Source organism: Pungitius pungitius, chromosome 9 (genome assembly GCF_949316345.1).
Source record: "Pungitius pungitius chromosome 9, fPunPun2.1, whole genome shotgun sequence".
Lineage (NCBI taxonomy): Eukaryota > Metazoa > Chordata > Actinopteri > Perciformes > Gasterosteidae > Pungitius > Pungitius pungitius.
In genome coordinates, this window is record NC_084908.1 from 5,304,887 (window position 1) to 5,327,181 (window position 22,295).

General features: G+C 45.7%; 2 protein-coding genes and 1 non-coding gene across 7 annotated transcripts; 2 read left to right on the plus strand and 1 right to left on the minus strand.

The window, feature by feature from the left end:
• Positions 1-287: 287 nt before the first annotated feature.
• Positions 288-11,888, plus strand: klf3 (Kruppel like factor 3 (basic)). The gene is made up of 6 exons (XM_037471795.2): positions 288-623; positions 6,051-6,111; positions 6,522-7,068; positions 7,861-7,978; positions 9,506-9,672; positions 9,765-11,888. The coding sequence occupies exons 2-6, from the start codon at positions 6,070-6,072 to the stop codon at positions 9,944-9,946; spliced, it is 1,056 nt and encodes a 351-aa protein (XP_037327692.1). The 5' UTR covers positions 288-623; positions 6,051-6,069; the 3' UTR covers positions 9,947-11,888.
• Positions 11,889-12,910: 1,022 nt separating this feature from the next.
• On the minus strand, positions 12,911-12,982 carry trnap-agg (transfer RNA proline (anticodon AGG)). Its single transcript has one exon. It is a non-coding gene; the product is annotated as a tRNA-Pro (tRNA).
• A 528-nt stretch (positions 12,983-13,510) lies between these two features.
• fam114a1 (family with sequence similarity 114 member A1) lies at positions 13,511-22,228 on the plus strand. 5 transcript variants are annotated; one of them, XM_037471771.2, is made up of 14 exons: positions 13,511-13,611; positions 14,602-14,650; positions 14,819-15,105; positions 15,618-15,702; positions 15,777-16,033; positions 16,468-16,602; positions 16,708-16,860; positions 16,937-17,138; positions 18,172-18,257; positions 19,202-19,423; positions 19,567-19,706; positions 19,788-19,860; positions 20,512-20,565; positions 21,633-22,228. In XM_037471771.2, the coding sequence occupies exons 3-14, from the start codon at positions 14,836-14,838 to the stop codon at positions 21,756-21,758; spliced, it is 1,803 nt and encodes a 600-aa protein (XP_037327668.2). In that variant the 5' UTR covers positions 13,511-13,611; positions 14,602-14,650; positions 14,819-14,835; the 3' UTR covers positions 21,759-22,228. The 5 variants fall into 5 exon arrangements, with proteins under 5 accessions (XP_037327668.2, XP_037327666.2, XP_037327670.2 ...); XM_037471769.2 differs by having other exon boundaries at positions 13,513-13,611; positions 14,830-15,105; XM_037471773.2 differs by having other exon boundaries at positions 13,515-13,611; positions 14,830-15,105; positions 16,937-17,099.
• The last annotated feature ends 67 nt before the right edge of the window (positions 22,229-22,295 follow it).

Consider the following 22,295-nt stretch of genomic DNA (forward strand, 5'->3'; position numbering starts at 1 on the left):
GTGGGTCACGTTCCCTTTAGTTGCGCACTACGTACTTAAACAACGTTTTATTTGATTTTGCACGGAGGAGAGAAGGCCGTCTTTCTACACACCCAACATCCGAGCAGCCTCCTTCTTTCACCACAACATTGAAAAGAAAAATTGCACCACACACTCACACAGCAACGCAATCACGCGCACACTCGTGCACGCGCGCAGTGGACCACCCCCGCCCCGGTGCCGCCCCGGTGCCGCCCCGGTGCCGCCCCGGTGCCGCCCCGCCCCGCCTCGCGGGCCCGACCCCACGGGGAACAGACAGCCAGACCGGATCATGTGACGGCAATAGTTTCTAAACGACAAAACCCGGAGAGACACACGCAGAGAGACACGATCACACGCAAACACACACACACACACGCAAACACACACACGCGCAGCCAGCGAGCGAGCGGGAGAGTTTCGTAACTTGGGGAAGTTTTGTGGAGCAATCGCCCGAGCGGACCGCTCAGCTTCGGCTCTCTTTTCGGATGTCAGTGACGCCGCGGAGCGCCGATCGTCGCCTGCGAGCTGCTTTCTGACCCGCAGCGGAACTATCTTCTCTCTCTCTCTCTCCTGGAAACAGACCCGCACTCTCCGTCCCAGCAGTAAGTGTGACCCCCCCCCTAACCCCCCGCGCACCGCTCCGTGTCCCCATGTGACGCTCGGCTTTAACGCACATTTGTTTTAGCGCAAAGACAAGAAGTGGGTAAAGTCTGATGGTGGCTGATTGACCTCATCGTGGTTCAAGAGTTGTTTTTTTCCGACTGCTGTGTGTGTTGAATCAATATGTTTGCATATTTGAAGTGATTTTATTTTATTTCTTTTTGGTGGTTAAATGATGATAACAGTGGCTGTAGGGACACTTTATGCTATTTATAGCCACCAGAGCCTTTTATAGGTCACTGTGTGGTTTAATTACTGAGCATTAAATGTCAAACACGAGCTTGTGTGGAAACCGAGGCTTTTACAGTTGAGTGATCAGTTAAGGGCTCAGCAGGTTTTAATTTGTTTTTTATGAGCTTCACTGTTTTAATTTGAGCAATTACATTTAAATATTGATGATCACCCCAAATTCCGTGAGACCAAGATGATACATGCATGTGTCTGCCTTTTGGTCCTAAAATCAAAAGGTATTTAATTGAAACTGTTACAACAACACATCACTTTGGAGAAGCTGGGACCATTTGTCATTTTTCTCTTGACATCACAAAGGTGTAGCTGCTCCTTCCTTTCATCGGAGATCAGTGTGACAGGCCGTCCGCTTATGGCTGAATCTGAATCCCTGTGTTCGTGTGAGAGATGGTTGTCAATGTCACACACACCTGTCACTACACTCCTGTGTGTGTGTGTGTGTGTGTTCAAACAGTCAAGTTCACCTGAGTTTCTTTGTCGTACCTCTGGTTTCTCCATCTTCCTAACACACATCTGTGTGTGTTTCTCTGTCTCTCCCTGTTTCCTGTGCTTTGTTTCAAGGCTGAGGCTTGCGTCACACATTCCACTTGGCATATGAAGCCCTTATCCTGTTTAGAGCCCGGAGTAAGAGGGAAAGAGGAGAAAGAAGGGAGGAGAGAGGGATGTGGATGTGGGGGGTGGGCGGGTGGAATGAGGGCGACCTCTCTTTCTTTCACTCTCTCTCTCGCTCTTTCCCTCTTTTGTCTTACTTGAAACTTGTCTACCTCTCTAGAAAGGTTTGAGAAGAGAAGATGACCTCTGTCTTTATTCAGTTGTTATTTGTTTTATTTGAGCATGCCCCCCCCCCCCCCCCCCCCCAGCCCTCCTCCCTCCCCTGAATCAACACGGTGATGTTATCTGGTGGAACAAAATGTGCGCGCACGCACACACGCACACACACACTGCTCAAAGGGCATGTTCCAGGGAACATTAGGGCTAAACATTAAACCCCTGCATGGCGAGGAGCCGCTGGTTTTTCACTTGGAGGCGAGCACACGGCGGTCAGCAGACACCCGTAAACGCAAAGAAGCTGGAACTTGTTACACAATAACAGACACGCACGTATACAGTAGCCGTGTGTGTGTGTGTGTGTGTGTGAGCCTTTGTATCGAGCTACAGTGGCCGTGTAGCTCCGCCCCCCCCCCCCCCCCCCCCCACCCAACCCCTTCAAGGCCCCCATGTTTGAGGTTCATTGAAGTTTTGTCATATTTTGGTCAAACCCCACTTAGATTCTTCCCTGTTCTTTCCACTTCCATTCTGACATAGTTTGGTCAGAGCGGCTGTTTTCTTTGCCCCCCCCCACCCTCCACACACACACACACACACACACACACTCCCCTCCTCTCATTATTCTGGTAGGGAGATGCAATGTGAGTGTGTCAAGACAGGAAACCGCAGGCCCCCTGCAGCACCCCCCCCACCCCCCCTCTCCATTTGGCTTCACTCTTCGACCCATCACCCAGTGTGGAAATAATAACAGTCAGACTAAACTCGGAGGGCTTCCGCTTCTCCCCCCCCCCCCCGCCCCCCCATCCGTTGTCTGGAAAACCTCAAAAACGTTGCTCTCCTTGATAAGTACGACTGGAGGTAGAAGTCTCTGTCAGTAGTTGAGCCCTGAGTCGACACAGGTGTGTCGTTTTTTGTTGTTTCTATAAAAAGTTTGTTTTCTTTTCGTGATTCCACCCCCCCTCCTCTCCCCCCTCCCTCCTTGTTGATGGCCACCTCTGGCCTCCCTCGAGCTCTGCAGGCTTGCTGCCCCGCAATCTGCTGAAGAGGACCAGGAGAGGGGCTCGCGTGTGTGTGTGTGTGTGTGTGTGTGTGTGTGTGTGTGTGTGTGCTTGGAAGAGGGGGTGGGGGCTAAAGGATGAGAGGAGGAGCGGGTTGGTGGCTCAGAGTAGGGAATATGAAGGATGAGAGGTGGGGGCTTCGGTGGGGGGCCCTTTTTAAATTGAGGGGAGTATGAGCATTGGAGGCGTTATCAGGGGAGAAGGAAGTGAGGTAAGAGGTTAAAGCTAGGGAGCAGTGAGGGACAGTGAGGGAGGGGGGGGCAGTTGAGAGAGGAGTAGTGTAAATTGGCGTGAAGGCGAAACTACATTAAAGGTGAGCTCAGAAAAGTCAAGCGCTCTAAGATTAGCTCGTCAACTTGATGACTCATGCTTGTCTCAGTTGGAGGAACAATGGGTGGCGTTTCCCCCGAGGTGACGCGGCGCTCACCAGTACTTCCACGCCGCAAGCGTTGAAGTGCAGCCAACGCCGATTTGGGATCAAAGTGCCAGTTGTAGTGTAACACAGAGCGGGGCCAACAGGAGGTGAGACTGAAGGGGTAGAGAAAGCGTGTGTGTGTGTGTGTGTGTGTGTGTGTGTGTTCTTGGACAAAGCCGTTGTCTGGAGGTTTCTGGTCTCTGGTGATCTCATCATCCTCCAGCCTGTTGCCATTAAAAGGAGTGTGTGTTTGTGTGTGCAGCAGCGTTGAGTGTGTGTGTGTGCGCGTGTGTGTAATAATTTAGTCCTTCAGTGATTTAGTGTGCATTTTCTGTCGAGCTTGCAGAAACTCTGTGCGGCTGCCGCAAGTGTGTTATGAGTGTTGTGTGTGTGTGTGTGTGTGTGTGTGTGGTTGAGTCGGTAGCCAGCGACTTGGAGCCACAATATTTTCCGCCCTCAATCGTGTTGTTTTACATCATTCACAAAGCGTGAGAGGAAAGCAAGGAGCGTGCTCAGTAGTGAAGAAGAAGATCTGGGGGGGCGGGGGGGGCGGGGGGGGCAACCTGAGGGTGGAGAAAGAGAGCAGGGGAGTGTTTGCTGAATGGGGGGGGGGTGGGGGAGAGTACACAGTAGCTCCACTGACCTGAGAAGGACAATATTTGCAGGCCGCACTTGACATGCACAAACACACGCCCATTGGTGGGGACTCCAGGTGGAGCCACTTATTTGCCCAGAAGGTGCAGCCCACGCCGGTTCCTTCCTGCCTGCGTGTCCCGTGGCTCTCCATCAGAGGGGAGCTGGAGGCTCCAGCCTACCAGAAAGAGATCCTTGCATCCTCAGTTCGTCAGAGGGTCGATGCCACGACTGCCCTCAGTCACGACATTCAGTTTACTGCCGCTCCAGACGCAATTAGTCCCAAACTCCCAAAGCGAATCGAGGGGATGTTTGGTGTGTTCGCACGGAAAAGGACTTTGAGGAAACGCGGCACAGGTCAAGAAGCCACAGCTGCAGACCATCTCCTGGTGTGGAGCGGCCCCACGGCCTGGCGTGCCCCTCCAGAACAACAGAAACTAGTCGGTCAGCATTATTTGACATTTGACCTGGGAGAGGGAGCAGGGAGAGGATTGGAGGGTTTGAATGTTGCAGCGTTTCAAGTCCTCTTCAACGGAGCGACCGCCGCCATCTTTGATTTGCGTTGCGTAGTCACACCATCGTAGTCACACTATGGTAGTCACACTATGGTAGTCACACTATCGTAGTCACACTATCGTAGTCACACTATCGTAGTCGCGGCTTCAAAACAGTCCTATAAAACAACAAATGACATCATGTTGATTGCGTCCATATAGTTTATGCTTTTCCTCATTTACCCTCTGCTGTCCCGCTCATTATCACTTTTATATTCTTTGATATATATATGCAGCAGCATTGTGAAATATTCACTATTCAGAATATTCAGAATATTTGGCCCCCTCGCTGCGTTGTCTAGAATCAGCCGATAATAATGGTGCTGTTTGTAGATGTGTACTTTTTAGTGCATCGCTTTTAGGACCAATCACGGGAGAGACGCGGCGAGGGGACTTCCACAAACCGCCTATGTAGGAACAATACCTTTTTTTTTACGCTGAGCCTCATACCTGCCCTCACTGCCACCTCTGTGCGGGCTCCACAAGCACAATGCAGCAACTGCTTGACCTGCCGTTGAACTACCACACAATACAAAACCCAGATTAGAAGACACGCCCACTAACACGCACACACACGCAGGCCCCACCTGACTGTCTTTGTCTCTCCGCTGCCAGGCGGCAGGGTGAGGCTCCAGTTGTCATGTTCACACCCTTCCTGAGCCAGCGAGCGAGCATCCTGCTCTCCTATTGGGGTGTGTGCGTGCGTGCGTGTGTGTGTGTGTGCGTGTGCCCTCAATCAGCCTGTGTTCTTTCCCATTTGTTAATAATTAAAGGCTAACTTGTCTCCAGACTGTGGACTTTAATCAGGACACGCATGCTCATAAACACACTCGTTGGGACACATAAACAGTCCATTCCGAGCCAGGCTAACTGAAACCAACTCTGAAACCTCATGTGATTTTGATCCAAACACACGACGGACCTCTCGGGCTTTTTTTAGAGACCTTTAGGCCCGTCGTAAAGTTGTCTGTCCTGTCAGGCGAACAAGTGAGCAGGAGGAGCTTCAGGTTTGGGTTCCAAAAAGCCGAGAGAAGACGTTTAAAGGGTCGGACAGATAGAGAGGTGTTTGTCTAATGTCTGAAGTGATTTACAAACAGGACACACACACACACACACACACAACATCTCAGACACCTATACTTTACTGCAGATCCGAATATAAGGATAAGTTGCTCATGTTCTGTACTTATATTCTTCTTTGAGGGGGACGTGTTATACTCTCTACAGCGTGCCCTTGGGGTGCTTCTGAAAGCAGCGTCTCGTTGGGCGTGTTTGTCTCGTTCCAGGTGTCTGTGACTTGTGGCCTCAGACATACACGGGCCACACATGGTTTTGTTTTGAGGTCCAAAGAAGTCCAACGTGGCTAACGATCCACAGAACAAATGCAAAGGCTAGAGAGAAGACTGAATCACTATTTACACATCACAACCTAGGAAGCACAAATGCTTGGGAACCACCACACTAGACATAAGTCATGTTCTGCAAACAAGTATTTTTCTACTTTAAAAAATAATACATCATGACCCCCCCCCCCCCCCCCATCATGATGTCATAGTAAAGAGACATCAGATGACTTGCGGGTTATGGGCCATTACTGGTTTCTATGTTAGTATGTTAGAAATGTGTGTGTTAATGTTATGTGTGTTCAAAATGTGTGCGCTGACTGCTGCATGTTTGTGTTTTATTTTGTAGAAGCCTGGCCTGTGCAGCCATGCTGATGTATGACTTCCCTCTGAAGACAGACATGGAGACGGTAAGGCCTGTGCGCGTGTGTGCATGCGCTCATCATGCCCAGGCATGTTTTTTTAGTGCCACACAAACACACACACACACACAAACACACACTCCTGCTACGTGTCTAGACAGACTGGTTCCCACATTCCAGCTCTTCCTGGACAAACATGTTGCTGTACACTGGACATTTGCATACAATGATAACAAAGAGTCCCAGGCAGCAGGCTAATGGACGCAAACACACTGCGCTCTTGAGACATAACTGTTATCTTGCCACCGAGCGGCGTTTAGACTTTTTGGCTGGCTGCAGTTGTTTGTGCTGCAGAAACACGTTTTCCGCGTTCTTCGGCGCAGGAAGGAAATTTCAAATCGCTCTTTTGTCCCCCTCTGCCACTTCCTTCATCTGCGTTCTCCCTCCCTCTCCCACAGTCATTCTACTCTTCGTTAGTGAAAACCACGGAGCCTTACGGGGTGATCTTCTCCCACCCCGCCCACATCTACCACCCAGCGCACATGCCCGCCTTCCACCACGCGCCCCTCCACCACGCGCACACGCAGCTGGAGCCCGTGGACCTGTCGGTCAGCAAGCGCTCCTCCACCACCTCCTCCCCGCCCTGCTCCTCCTCCTCCGCCTCCTCCTCCCCGGCCTCCTCGCGGAGCTCCCCTCCCTCCCCCTACAGCGCGGTGAGCCGCTCCTCCCCCCGCTGCACCACCCCGCACGCCCAGCCGCGCTCCTCGCCATCGCACGCTCTCCCGCCGGCCACGAGCTCCCTCCCATACCCCCCCATGGTGACCCGGCTGATCTCCTCGGGGTCCGGAGTCATCCAGGAGTCGGGGGTCATGATGTCTCCCATCATGTTGCCCATCCTCTACCCCCCGCCACTGCACCTGCACCCTGGTGGTGCAATAATGGTGAGCTCACCCGTCACCGCCGACGACCATCATCATCATCATCGGAGCAGGGAGCACAAGACAGGTGGAGCCTCATTTACTCTTTCATTTCTATTTGTCTTCATTTATTTATTCATGTTTTACCCTTCATTGTACGTAATTGGCAATAAAAGGATCCATTCTGACATTAATTATCGTGGCATACTGTATGTGTTGCTTAAGTCTTTAAGAAAAGGCAGTGTGAAACGGCCATTCAGAAAGACCTTTTTCAAAATGAAATGACATAACTGGAGGATCATTACAATGACACATCATTTAAAGAGAACTGGCAGCTTTCGTGAGAAGAAAAAAAACCTTCTCCTTACATTCACTTTTTTTTCAGAAAATGGGGAAGTGCTTTTCATTTCCTCTGCTTTTTAGAATATCAGTTTCAGCAAAGTCTCGTCCAGAACCGTATTCTGCTGTCTGTGGTCAGACGCAGGTCACTGAGATTCACAGAGAGCACTATGGGTAACTTCTGCATTTCATAACCGTGTTTCCCTTCAGGGGCGGGGGGGTAGTAGTAGGGGGATGTATTAGTGCGGCGAATGGTTAAAAAATGGCACACTTTTTCGGGGGGGGGAGGGTGTCATTTCAGGGGTGGTGGGGGGCATTATACCTGTTATAATGGTAGGGGAAACACCTGAGGTGCACTCATTACTGACAGATACATGTCAAAAATGGCTTGCTTGTAATGTCCCTCTGTAGAGGCCTAAAAGCAAAAGTGTTTTAAAATGTATTTTTATTTAATATATTTTTTTTTCTAAAAGACAAATTACAGAAATGATAAAAAAGAAAAAAAAGAAAAATACTGACCAACAATGTGTTTTTCCCCCAGTTCACTGCGGCGACCTGCACAAGCCAATCAAAACGGAGCCCCGCTCTGAGCTCGCTCACGACCTCAACGGCGGCCACGAGATGAAGTCGTCCGTCATCAGGATACCACACGAACACGGGTGAGCCATGTCGAAAGCGGCACCGCGCGTTTCACAAGTTTCTCCGCCTGCTGCTTCCCCTTCGCCTTATATGGTGGCGTTCAGAGGCTTCTTGCTGTAAGACTTCAGGTGCAGTCCCACAAAGTACGACTCATACCAGGGAGCATCCGTAAACTAAGAATATCCCCAAGCATTCAGTGAGATGAGGTACTGTTAGGCACCGTTTTTAGGAATTTTTCTAGAAGGGTGTTTATTGATCTGTGATGATTATTTCTTGAGTGCACAAACAACAATAACCAACTCCCCGCCCTGCATGCGCTTCTTCTCACAACGTGTCGGGATTCCTGCCGACTTTCTGCTGTCCTCTCTATTTAATAAAAGGCCGTCTCTGGTTTCCTCCGCTTGCTCCTACTGTGGGAATGTGGGCGAGGGGAAGTCGACTTGGAGAAAACAAAGGAACAGCAACGACACGTGAACATACCGGCTGTGATGTTCCCGTCCTGCAGCCACACCTCTAGCTGCCCCTCCTCATCTCTCTGGTCTGCCACCTGTGATCTAACCTTCCACCTCTTTTTTTTTTAAAGGCACTCATTGTCCTGCATCTGCCACTTCTTCTTCTTCCCTCCCCTCTCCTTCCTGTTTACTCCTCCTCCCCTCCGTCATCTGTTTTGGTTTCCATTTGTTCTCCTTCCACTAAATAACCGCTTTTCTTCCCTCTAAGAAATTGCATGTGGGTTGTACATGTCATGGTGAGGGAACGCTGCCAGTCGCCTCTCGCTGTAGTCATCAGGGCGGTAACCATCGCACCATGACGGGGAAATAATTGGTCCCTCGGGGAGAAAACTAGAGGGTGTGTCAATGTCTGTCATCGCCTCTCCTCTCAAAAGACAATTTTAATATACCACTGTAAATAGGACAACATTGCCGTGTGTGTGTGTGTGTGTGTGTGTGTGTGTGTGTGTGTGTATCCAGGGGGATTTTCTGCACATTCCTTTTACGCTGAACTAATCTGTGAGGGATTCATTTCTCAACACTTGACACCTGCTCCCCCCCCCACACACACACAGTTCAATTATACCGCAGAAAGACAAGTCTTTCTTGTTGTTCTTTTTTTGCCAGTAAAACACTTAAGGTCCGTTCTCGTCCTTTGTGGTTTCAAAGAGCTTCTCTCTCACACACAGGATTGTTAGATACCTCCTCTCCTCGTGCTCATCGGGTACGAGTTTCATCTAAATAATACATTTACAATAGATCTATTGACTTCTTCACGCCGCTTTGTGGTGTCAAATTCTGGGGAAAGAACCGTTGACAGGTTCATGAGAGATTACCGGACAATGGGGAAAGGCGTGGCAGACGGGAGAGAGGTTTTATTTGATCAAGTTCCTTATTGGAAGGTGTCTCTTATTGCGTCACATGAGCGGCCGAAACCAAATGAAACTTTTGTCAGACTGCGAGTTGAGCGCCGTTGAGTTGTGAGGGCGGCACCCTCTAGTGGTCACATCGGAGTACGACGTGAGACTAACCGCTGTCCTCTGCGTCTCTTCTCAGGGGCAACAACCCGTCCGTCATTGTGCACTCGGGCGCCAAGCATCCGCCCCCCGTCGAGTCCCCGGACACGCTGAAGAAGCGACGAATCCACCGCTGCGACTTCAACGGCTGCAACAAAGTGTACACCAAGAGCTCCCACCTCAAAGCGCACCGCAGGACGCACACCGGTGAGACGCGCACACACACCCGCATGCGCGCGTACACGCCGAACTTTCCACATTTGACCGTGACTCATTTCTTTCTCTTTTTCCACGCGCAGGGGAGAAGCCCTACAAGTGCATGTGGGAAGGTTGCACGTGGAAGTTCGCCCGTTCGGACGAGCTGACGAGACACTTCCGGAAGCACACGGGGGTGAAGCCGTTCCAATGTCCCGACTGCGAGCGCAGCTTCTCTCGCTCCGACCACCTGGCTCTACACAAGAAGCGCCACCTTCTGGTGTGAACCCCACCTCCGCGAGGAGAACGGGGGGGGGGGCGGGGGTCAGATGGAGTTTTAATGTCGGACTGTACCACTTGACTTGGGTTTTTTTTTCTTTCGCGTCTTACGCGTTGGTCTCCGACAGGGTGGGGGGGTTACTGTGGGACGTTCCTCAGGGTGCAAGTTCTAGACCCCTTTGCCTCATTGACCCCGAAGGTTGGCCGGTGTTATTGTATTTATCACGTGGCCATCACACACAGACCTGCGGATGTATCTTCCCCTTGGTTTGATTTATTTTAAAGTAACAGAGCACGGACCCGCTGTAGAAGGCCAAGACACTTTAATAGAGAAGAGAGACCGCTGCACATCAGCTGGCCTGAGATGCAGCGCCTCCCAGTGGCCGGAGAACCGAACTGCACCAACATCAACTCTGCCCCAGCCTCACACAGCACGCTCAGGCTTCGTCATCAACTCTATTTTCTCTGCACTCAGTAGATTGTGGACTCACACGCAGGTTGTTTGCTACCTAGGCTAATCTAATGTGAAACTCCAGAATGTATCATAGCTCACCTACTGTGCATCGTGCCATACACACAGCTTTACCTGTGACATCTCGCTAAGGCTGGGTCCACCTTCATGGACCACCACATCCAAACCGCACGCACCTGATCTGCCTCTGTAAGCTGTACATTATGAAAGGACGTAAAAAAATGTTAAGCCAAAAGTTTGGTTGGTTCGTTTAGTTTTTTCTGATTTGGGTTGAAAAGAAAAGTAGGACCTGGGTCTCGTTCATTGTCGGAGTGAAGTGTTTTTTATGTTTTCATTCAGAAATGTGAACGTTGCTGCACAGGGGCATTATTGTTAGCAAGGAAAAGACACCACTTGGTTGGTATAAGGTTAGAAGCAATTATAGGTCTTATATCAAGTTTATAATGGTAGCCTTTTTTATTGGAAATGCAAGGGGGGGGAATTTTATCACACATAATGTCTAAAGATGTATAACATTGAATTGAACCGTTTTCTTAAGAGGAGGGGAGTCATAAGATATATTCTACTAAACCGTCACCTTTTTAGAGCACAACATTTGCAGCACAAAAAGAAAATATTTCTGCTCAATGCATCTTTGTACATGTCTCCAATGTGCACTTTATATATATATAAAGTATCAGACCCTGTATACACATTCAGAACGTAACAATATTCCCAAAGCAAAACATTTTCTAACCAGATTTTCTATCTGCCTGCTGGTCAGTTTGATCAGAAATATTTAACTTAAAGTCTTGGTTTGTTATTTTCTGATCATATAATACAGAAGATGTGATCATTTTTTTAGGTTAATAAACACACACGCACACCGAATGTAGTGGCTGTACTGATCTGCATTTTGCCCCTGGATCTTCTACGCGGTTTTTACTTTGTTTTTTGTATTTCTGAAAATATAAGTTGTAATATATATATATATATATTTTATAATTGATTATTAGACCGAAAGGGCAATTAAAGGTTTTTATTAAGCATGATTTTGATACTCCCATAACAATGGATATACATTTCTATAACTTTGTCTATGATAAACCCAATAAAACTTTTAATCTAATTGTTGGCAATTCAAAGGGAACATGTTAAACTGTGAACATATATCTGTACATGTTTATATGAAATTTTAGCATTTATTTTAAGAAAAAATATTCATACCACTTAATAAACTTATTGATGATACTTGCAGAATGAAGGGCCGTGTCTTAAATTATTCGTGTTTTTTTACTGTATGTTGTGTCTTTAACTTTAACCTTTGCAGCTGTAATATTCCAAATTTCCCTGTTGCGGGACTAATAAAGGATTACTGGTTTTGTCTTACTTAAAATATGACTATTTCGGCGGAAAAGATCCTTGGTCAACATCTTGGCATACTTCATCGGTTTAAAAACCCACAGGCTACATGTCCACCTTTATAATATTATTGGAATAAATAATTTAACACAATAGTGATGTGAGACTTTTTTCTAAATTCTGATATGAATATTTATTCAGAATATTGTACAGGATTCGAAAAACCTCGTTGATTTAACAAGCACGCCTCTTTCATCTGTAATCATGGAAGATTCTAATCATATGGAGGACTAAAAGTGCCACAATTAAGTAAATAAATACACAATTAAATAATTACTTAAATGTGTCATTAATTAATTAAAATTAGAAAAAAATACATAAATGTGTACTTAAATGTGTCATTAATTAATTAAAATTAGAATTAAATACATAAATGTGTCATTAATTAATTAAAATACAGATTCATTTTATAAAAAATACATATTTCACTATTTACATTTACATTTCATGATCCTGCGTTGCAGTGCTTCATGAATTACTTAAAACTGTCAAACTGACCCATCAAAGTCAGTGGGCGGGGCTAACGCGAATCCAGTCTGACCTGGCCACGGCAGTATTTTGTTCCTGGCCCAAACTCTTTGTGGCATATAGATGGCCACCATAAGCTCATCAGGTCAGTGATATTAGCAGATAAACAATGCATCTTTCTAGATGTTTCATTACAATTCATGTGTTTGCAACAGGTGGAGATTCAGTCGTTTAGTAGCTCTGCATCAATCCAGTATCCGGAATTGATTTGTCTTGACTTGATACACAGGGTAACCAATCAGGCATTAGGTTCCGCCTACCAACTTTTGATGGGTCAGTTTGACAGTTTTAAGTAATTCATGAAGCACTGCAACGCAGGATCATGAAATGTAAATGTAAATAGTGAAATAAGTATATATGTATTTTACATAACATGAATCTGTATTTGAATTAATGAATGACACATTTATTAACACATTCATGTATTTAATTCTATTTTTAATTAATTAATGACACATTTAAGCAATTATTTAATGATGTGTTTATTTATTTAATTGTGGCACTTTTAGTCCTCCATATAATCAAGCCCAAATTGTAATATGCCTAAATAATGTATTGTGCAAAACCATTGGGCTCGTCCGGGATTTGAACCCGGGACCTCTCGCACCCTAAGCGAGAATCATACCCCTAGACCAACGAGCCGCGGTGGAGAGCAGTGGCAGGATTTTCAGATAATAGGCAAAAAAATCAGGTTTTTCCACGTTTGTATTGTGTGGTAAAGCAATATCAATATAACTATCTATGTGTACCAACAAAAGAACATTTAACTGTTTTTTATACTCAATATAAGCGTCCATGGGGAGCAAGAGGAATCTCTTCCTCCCACTTCCGTATTCGTTGACGGCTGCGAAAGATTTCCTGTGTCTTAATTAAGGGTAGCCTTTAGCATGAGCAACACAACAACACTAACCCTAACCGTAACCCCATAACACAACAACAACAACACTAACCGTAACCCCATATTACAACAGCAACAAGGAGGAACTTGCCGTTTCAGTCTCCGACCCTAATGAATGCTTTGAATACTGTGTATCTGTTGGAATTCCAATATACAACAATGGTTATAATGTGGCTGTTGTGTAGAACATTCTCTTAAGTCGTTGTTAGCTTTAGTAATAAGCCCACGCACGTGCAGTGGTCTTTTGGAACCCGTGGACTAAGGTTGTTTTGAGGCAGGGAACTATCTTGTCTGTTGATACTCCTCCGCGCGGTCATCCGCCGGCCTGCCGACGTGGCGGGCGGAAGGAGAGCGGCTGGCTGGCACCGAACGGGTGAGCTGCACTGTCACTTTCACCAAAACACCACTGTCTTTGAGCTTCATAACTTTCTTTTGCCCGAAACAACCGACCAAAGGAGACAACACACCCTGAAGTTTTAAGGATTTGTTTGACTTTTGTCAACGTGTTTGTATGTGACTATTACACGTCAAGAAGGCTCTAAATAATAGCCTGATTGTCATGTTCGCTTTCATACAGAACAGTGGTCTTTGTCGAGTGCCTTTTTTGCGTTGTTCTGAATGTTGTCATCGTGTAATATTGTGTTCAAATGGTTTAAGATAAGCAGAAGATATGTGATATATTGATGACATCATCGTGATATGATTATTGTATAATTTATTTGAGTGTAGTACAATTTATCTCTATAGCTTCTCTCGAAAGTGTATGGACGTAATAATATATTTATTTAGTACAGAAAAACAAGATTTCCGTCGCTAGTAACCAAACTTCAGCCTGTGTTTGAGACCTCTGCAGTCGCCATGTGGAGGCGCGTGATGCGCGTGGCCGCTAGATGGTAGTCTCCAGCCACGAAGCGATCATCGATGAAGCGCTTCACACGTCTGCGCTTCCGTTACGTTCGTCACTTCCAACATCTCACATAGCCGCACATGTATCAGAGTGGCACGATTGGACTTCATTTCTTTTCAAATATTGCTAACACTTCTTTTAGAATGTTGTGTTTTTTTGGAATTTAATATGCTTACCTGATTGTTTTAATTGAATTGAATGAACCTTGTGCTAATACAAATGTGTTGTATGCATATGTGATGAGGTGTTTGGCCTTTTGTATGTTATCAGATTGTGTATTTGCATATCAATGTCAAAGTGATGATTATACAATTACTCAATCAATTAATACACAAAAGCAAAAAAGTATATGTGCTAGCTAGCTCCTTTAATGTGATAATCTGTCATTTTTTCCAGTTTTAAATCACTGTCAACTGAAATTCTTGTTTTTCTTCCGGGCGGTGGGGGTGATAATAGAACAAACAAGACACCTGAAGGCATCTGAGGCTCAGGGATATTGTGACAGGTAACAAAGTAAATTGTTCAGATTGATCCATGGCGAATGTGATGATCAGCTGCAGCACTGATTTGCTGCTTCTGTTGTGAAAATGAATCCAAAGTAAGGATTTAATCTGTATATGTAGGCAGTGTTTGGTTCCAGGTTACAAAGACTAATAAAGAACTAAAATCAAAGATGTCTTCCAGATCACCATGTCCCATGCCGACGCAGACCCAATCACTGCCCCTCACACTGACCCTGGCCCCGGTCAGGATGTCCCAGAAGCCTTTGTGCCACCTCCAGCTCCACTACATCCTCCTTTAGTCACTGGGGATTTCGACCCCCCACACTCCACCCCAGAGGAGGCCGGGACAAAGCACACCTCGGAGGGTCCGACGGACCATCTGGAGCCGGCTGCCCAGGGTCAGGTGGTCGTATGTGACCAACCGGTGAGCCTGGAGCTGGAGCCTGAGGACGTGGAGGTTTGTCTCCCATGTTTCTGAAGTATCTCAGATAAATCTTTGGAACATCCCCTGCTCTACTTGCCAATCGATTGAAACAATCATTGATACCGATTTATCTGTAATGTGATCTTATTGATCGGCACATCAGCTTTAACGTCAATATGCCACTCAGCTGAATTGGCTTCATTTGTTGACTTGACTTTGATTTAATTGAAAATATCTTTCCAATCATTTGTTGATCGGAAAAGAATGAATCAGTAACTATTTTGATGATTATTTCAACAATTATTCAAGAATCTGTGTTGATATAAAATCTGTTCTTGTGTTTTGGCTTCTCAGTTCACTTGTCTTATTTTGTGATGGTAAGACTGGAATGCTGATTATTGAAATGAACAAGATGCCCCTAATGTCCCTATTTCCTCCAATTTTTTGGACCCATTCTGAAAATGAAAATTGAGGTTTTCTAACTAGTGTGTGTGTGTGTGTGTGTGTGTGTGTGTGTGTGTGTGTGTGTGTGTGCGTTTACACAGAGGCCACCTCAGGAAAAAGAGAAAGGTTGGGGAGGTTGGAGTTCATGGGGAAAATCTCTCCTGAGCAGCGCCTCTTTCTCCGTGGGTGCGTTTTCTTTATTTACCTCCTCATTGTTACGCTTCAGCCTCTCTGTCTACAACTGCTGTGTCTGTGTGCAGGTCAGAGCCTGACCTCGGTTAAGACCAAGGCAGGAGAAGCTCTGCGACTCCACAAGACCTCGGTGGGAGAGGAGGCGCAAGAACAACAAGAGGATGAAGAAGAAGAGGCGGAGAAGGCTGGTGCCGAGGGAGAAAAGAGAGTGCGAGGAGGTGAAAGTGGAGCGGCCGAGCTGTCTGGTTCCGGAGAGACAAGCGTTAGTGCTGCAGCTTCTGGCAGGGGCGTCTTCTCTAGCATCACACACGCCGTGCAGAACACAGTGAGGAAACACGCATACACACATGCACACAATATTCGATAAACGACAACAGTAAACGTACAAAGTGCATCTTGATTTTCATTTAGAGTTTATAAAATCATTTCTGAGATTGGAGGGAGAAAAGGGATGTTGTGATGTTCGCAATAAAACACCTTTGATGTCACGCGTGGAGTCTTGAGATCTCTACAGCGTCTTCTTTTCCCTCCAACTTTTCATCCTTTGGCTCCAAATTGAATTTACTCAATTTCAATAGTGGATTATTATTATTATTATTATTACGTTTTGTGTTTCGGGGCCTAATTTGTTTGATAGATCAGTGCCCCCCCCCCACTCTATCCTAGCCCAGATCTAGACGTGTTATCTCTTCCCTCGACCTGTAGTATTGTCTCTTTTTTTCCTCTCTCACCCTCCCTCTCTCTCTTGTTTCCCTTCAGGGTAGGTCTGTGATCAGCGGGGGTTTAGACGCCTTGGAGTTCATCGGAAAGAAGACCATGACTGTCCTCGCCGAGACCGACCCGGGTTTCAAAAAGACCAAGACCCTGATGCAGAAGACCGCATCACTGAGCCAGGTATGTGGACCCACAGCCGGAGCTCGCGTAGATAAACACGTAGGTCTCCTGCTGTCGGATGGATGGAAGCAGCAGCGTTATGACGGCTTCGCTGTGATTTCTCAGATGTTGAAGGAAGCCAAAGAGAAAGAGCGCGCCCGCCTGGGCAACCAGCCAGTCAGCGCCCCTGCAGCTCACTACGGCATTCTGTTCGACGACTACCAGGGCTTGGCGCACCTCGAGGCCCTGGAGATCCTGTCCAATGAGAGTGAAGCTAAGGTGAGCCACGCAAAGTGTGAGGAATATGATCAGAAACCACCTTTTGAGAGTCTAATGCTCTGCAACCCGCCCCCAGGTCCAAGCCTTCCTCTCCTCCCTGGTGGAAGAGGAGCAGGAGGAGGTAAAGAAGGAGCTGATTTTCATCAAGGACATCTTCATGAAGCAAGAGGAGGAGGACGAGAAGGAGGAGGAGGAGGAGGAGGAGAAAGAAGCAGAAGGAGGAAGGACGAAGGATAACGGTGATCTAAGTTCCCACTCTCACTGTTCTACCTCCCTGTGTGAGTGACCCCGACCAGCCGCTGGATCTGCTGGTGACCCCTCAGTACTGACCCCGGATCAGATGGTCTTATTCATAAACATTGTAACATTAGATCAGATGACCAGGAACAAAACTCATGTTTCACTTTGATTGAATTTGTCCATTCAGTCTTTTATTTCATTTACCTTTTAAGTTCCACATCAGTGCTTTTGCATGTAACGGAGCTAAAATGCATTCCCCTAATATTTGAATCCAGTTATTTTCCAAAACTCGGGAAGAGTTATAGTATATTTTCTCTTCAAATCCAATACGCATTGCACTATACATCACAAGGAATACTCATTTTCGTTTTACATTCTAATCATTTTCTAATCTCATGCTCCTTCAGCTGTGAGCAGAGAGCTACTGGTGCACTCAGGAAGCAGGTTTAGCATCTCTAATGGCAGAAATGGAACATAATATCTGTCTCTCGCTCGATGTTTGCTGGGATTGACTCCGACCCTCTCGGGACGATATAATATTGATAAACACCACGTTTCTACAGAAGCCCAGAATGAACGAACCACTGGCTCTAAGTCGACCACCTTGCGCCCTTGTCTTGACTAACGCAGCCGCATCTTCGGCCTCTCTGGATTGAATAAATCTGAATCATCTGAATCAGCCAAAACAGTTAAAATGTGTCATCAAACATTTTCCCTGTTGGAAGAGTTTGCAATTCAACCAAATACAAGGACCTTCTGGGTTTGAGCACCATTCAGAGCGCGCAGGCCCCTTCCCAAGCATCCTTGCCTCCAACCAGGTCAAAGGTCAGGAGCGGGGCAGCAGCCTTTACGGGTTCAGTTTCTGGTTGTCAACACCAGTTTCCCAAGAGGCCTCCCACTGCTCAACGTTTGCCTCGTGTCAGTTTCTCACAAAAAAAACAATTTTCAAAGGATACTATTTGGTCCAAGTTCTAATTTCTAATCGAATATCTGCCGTCATCTCACAGGCTCGAACACGTGCTGCTGGACTCAGCCATGACCCCCCCGTGTGTTTCTGTGTTTCTCTGCCAGCCGCCGACGGCGAGGAGTTTGTGAACGTTCTCACCGAGCTGCTGTTTGAGCTCCATGTCGCCGCAACGCCGGACAAACTCAACAAGGTGAGTCGCACCAAAAGAGAAAGAAGCCATCCTGAACACAACCGCACACAGCAGGACCACTCCGAGGGATCCCGAGCAGCAGCACAGACGGGTTTCAAACATTTCCTTTAAGTCCATCTCTCATGTGCACATCTAAAGACGAGTTCGACTAGTGAGTTTTCTTCAAAACAAAGCAACTGTTGTGCTTCTCATCAAAGCCAATTGGGTGCATTTTGTCCTCACAAATCTTGGAAATGCTTCATGGTCCAATTTAAGAAGGAAAATCTTTTGAAAATGTTGACGTCCCAGACACAGTGGTATATCCAAGCACATCGTATCCACGGAAGATCAAAATGCAAACATCTTAGCAATGAAAACAAACTCACAAAATCGTGAAGAGAAAAAAAAAACCTAATTGTTTACTTGTGTTACATAAAGCATGAATGCACATCTTCATTTCATCTATCGAGTAAGATCAACCAAATGAAATAATACTGCAGAGTCAGCTCTGGGATTATTGTCCTTACTTGAGATTACTTGCTTCTGGGATTTGATGTATTCGCAGATTCTAATCATGCTACAAACAATATGATTGCTTTATTCTCTTTCATTGCTCCTGTCCTTTCTTCATTTAAATAGCCGGAGAGCAACAGCACTCATAATAATCCTAATTCTCACCTAAACTAGAAATCTCTCCAACAAATATTCCTCAGTCCGCTCCTGTTATTATTGGATATTTGGGCCACAGACACACACACACAGCCATTTTTAACATCCACTCTCTCATGCTGCAGTCTTAGATGTAATATAAATGTTCTCACCTTTCGAAGTCCTTCTGCATATTCAAATTCTCACACATAGAACCTTCATTAGCATACAATCGTGGTTACGCATCTGATTAGCACACATCAGGATGGCGATCCCTCACCAGGCCGAGCTGATCTTCGGTAATTATGCATCTCCAGGCGCGAATGAGGGCCCATGACTGGGTGAGCGAGGTGGAACAGCCTGTCGCCGCGGAGACGGCTGACGGGGAAACGCAGGACCAGCCGGCAGGACATGCCTCACCGGGAGAGAAGGAAAAGGAGGAGATGAGGAAGGAGGATGGGGAGGCTCAGCAGGGGGAGGAGGAGCAGAAAGAGGAGGAAAAGAAAAAGGAGGCAGGAAACGACCCCAGATCTGTAGAGGTGAGGTCGGCTCTGCTGTGTGTCAAATCAGCGCCTTTTCAAATAACTTGTGATCCTTTTAGGGTGCTGCCCCTGATAGCTTAGATGTGATACGAGGGTTGTGTGTGTGTGTGTGTGTGTGTGTCTGTTTATGTGTGTTCTAGGCTGTCTACCTTTCATCAGTCAGCAGTCTGGCAGAAGTGACGGCTCGCAGCATTGAGCAGCTCCACAAGGTGGCAGAGCTCATCCTCCATGGGCAGGACATGGAGAAACCAGCCAGAGACCAGGCGCACATCCTCACCAGGTGTGACAGACAGACCGACTGTAGACAGGCCGACATACACACAGACAGGCTGACCTGTTGAAATCGACATCTTTATTCCAGGTTGACGTGTGCCATGTGTAAGGAGGTGGAGTCTTTGGCCAAGAAGTTCTCAGACATTCTGCTTCTCGTTGGGGTAGGTGAGAAGGATAGTGTGCGTTTGTTTGTGTGTTATTCAATTATTAGTATTTTTCCGCCTGCTCAACAATTCCCATAAAAAGTACAAATTAAACGTTTCAGGATTCCTCATCCCTGTAACCCATTTGGTCCCACTGAACTCACAAACACAAAAAGACAGTCGTGATGGGCAGCAGTCTGTATACATGGTGGCTCCTGTCATGGCTGTATAAATGGGTGTGAATGGGTAAATGATGACATGGAGGGTTAAAGAGCTTTAAGTGGGCAGAAGACTTGAAAAGAGTATTGATGTACAGTCCATTTATGTGGCTCATTTTAGCCAAATATGAATACACATTGAATGTATTTGGTGTTTTGGGGAAGGATGGACACTGTCCATCCTGGACAGTTAACGATGTCTGTTGTGATGTGCATTTGTATGCATCTACATACTTTATAGAAGCTGGGTTTTTATTTTACTGGACCACCTAGTGAAGGCTGGCTGTAGAAGTGGCGTCAGCAGACTCCAAAGTAGTTAGTCAAGCGTGGCACCTTTATGTGTTTTGTTTCCTAGAATGTGTTGCCGCAAAGAGAAATCTAAATGATTGGTTTATATAAGCCTCGTCTTTATAGTGTTTCTGGCTCACTGCTCTCTCTCTCTCTCTCTCAGGGCCAGAGGAAAGCAGAAGTGTTGAACCCGCTGGTAGACGGTGTGCTGTTAGAGGTGAGTCACACCCACTTGTCCTTAGTTGATCTTGATTTTAATCAAGTGGCAAAGTAATATCGTGGCATCAATGTGTGATGAGTAGACAGATTGTAACGCTTTAGGAGTCCATTTCAGCTCTATGTCAGTGAACACATGGTATAAATCTACAGTGCTGAAGTTACATTTTGACACAAAGCCTTTATAATTGTGACAAGTGTCAATCAAAACTAGAGACTAGAGACTCACTGCTGATCAAGAAATTGCTCCATATACAGAGTTGATTTTGAACAAACCCACTTGTGTTCAAAAATATTTACTATACTCTATTTACTCAATTAGAGTAATTCTTAACCAAGATCATATTTTCAATTGGCTAAATATATGTATACGTTAGGCTTAACAATTTATTAGAAATAAAAACAATTGTTATTGGGTAAATAATGTTTTTAGTAATTCAACTCATTAGCTTTAAAGTTAATCCTAGAAGTGTCCATGCAGGCGAGGCATAATGTTAATTAACTGACTAAAACATATGTTATTCTTTTGTCCTTTTGTCCCACTTTTACATAATCAAACATCATTCCTTCAAATCAACCTTTGCCCACGTTGTTGAGTTTATTGTTGGCTCTTTTGAGTAAGCTTTCTTCTCCGTTACAATTTCAATCTGTGATTTAGTATTTCGAGACACTAAAACAGCTTCAGTGTAAGTTGAACAACTTTTTCAACATATATAGTTATTCTAAAACACTGCTTTAGCTGAAGCTGAAATTAAATAAATTGAGATTTTTTAAAAAGTTCTGAAAGCTCAGCTGAATAATACAATCAACTACAGCATACCTCAGTATCTCACTGTATATTTAAAATATTCACCTGTTTTTGAAAATAGGTCAAAGTGAAGTAGAAGCAAATCAGAAAGCCAGACAATGAGGCCAAACTAAAGAAAAAATGTAACCCAGATAAAACACAACAATAGGTTAGAAATCAATACAATAAATAAAAATAACCCAGTAGAGACATCAAAAAGAATAAGAGCCAGAAAACGCCGATGATGATGATGACGATAATGATGTGACTCCTGTGTGCAGGGCTCAAACAGTACCGACTACATCGAGAATGCACTGCAGCTGCTGCTGCCCGTCCTGCAGATCTCCCACATCCAGAGGCAGCACCGTCGCTCCTCCACAGACCCAGTAGAACAGACGCAGCACTAACACACACACACACACACTTCCTGCTCACCCGCTTGTCTTAATGTATGTATTGTTGTACAGAAGTATGGAGAATAGATTATTCCAGATGAAGTGCCTAAATTAACAATCGTTGCCATATAAATAGGCAGATGATATACACATAATCTTTAAGATTTACCATCTACATGCGTGTAGAAGTGACTGCTATGTGTGACTCTTCCCTGTTGTATCTCCGTGGATATTTTGCTTTGTGACTCATTCTGTTTGACTAAGCAAAGCTGTTTGTGTCTAAAAGCCGAACCAAAAGGACTGAGTTGTGTTGAAGGCACTCTACATTCATGTAAACTAACATTTCTTTGCACTTTTATCTTCAACACTAAGGAAATGTGTTTATGGCTGAAAATATGCAATGTGGTTTGAGTCAAAATGCCAGTATTGGTGATAATACACTACAATTTTTGCTTTTTTGTTGAACTCCATAAAGACGCAATTTACAAATAAAATACAATTTATGATACCGAAAAAAATTGTTTACAATTGAAATGTATTATTTGTTAA

What these genes read in the sequence shown, in the direction of transcription:
- klf3 (XM_037471795.2), top strand. Translation starts at nt 6,070, where the DNA reads ATGCTGATGTATGACTTCCCTCTGAAGACAGACATGGAGACG. An exon ending in TGAAGACAGACATGGAGACG is followed by an intron (nt 6,112 to 6,521) that starts GTAAGGCCTGTG and finishes CCTCTCCCACAG; the next exon opens with TCATTCTACTCTTCGTTAGT. An exon ending in AGGATACCACACGAACACGG is followed by an intron (nt 7,979 to 9,505) that starts GTGAGCCATGTC and finishes GTCTCTTCTCAG; the next exon opens with GGGCAACAACCCGTCCGTCA.
- fam114a1 (XM_037471771.2), top strand. Translation starts at nt 14,836, where the DNA reads ATGTCCCATGCCGACGCAGACCCAATCACTGCCCCTCACACTGACCCT. An exon ending in TGGAGCCTGAGGACGTGGAG is followed by an intron (nt 15,106 to 15,617) that starts GTTTGTCTCCCA and finishes GCGTTTACACAG; the next exon opens with AGGCCACCTCAGGAAAAAGA. An exon ending in TAGACGGTGTGCTGTTAGAG is followed by an intron (nt 20,566 to 21,632) that starts GTGAGTCACACC and finishes TCCTGTGTGCAG; the next exon opens with GGCTCAAACAGTACCGACTA.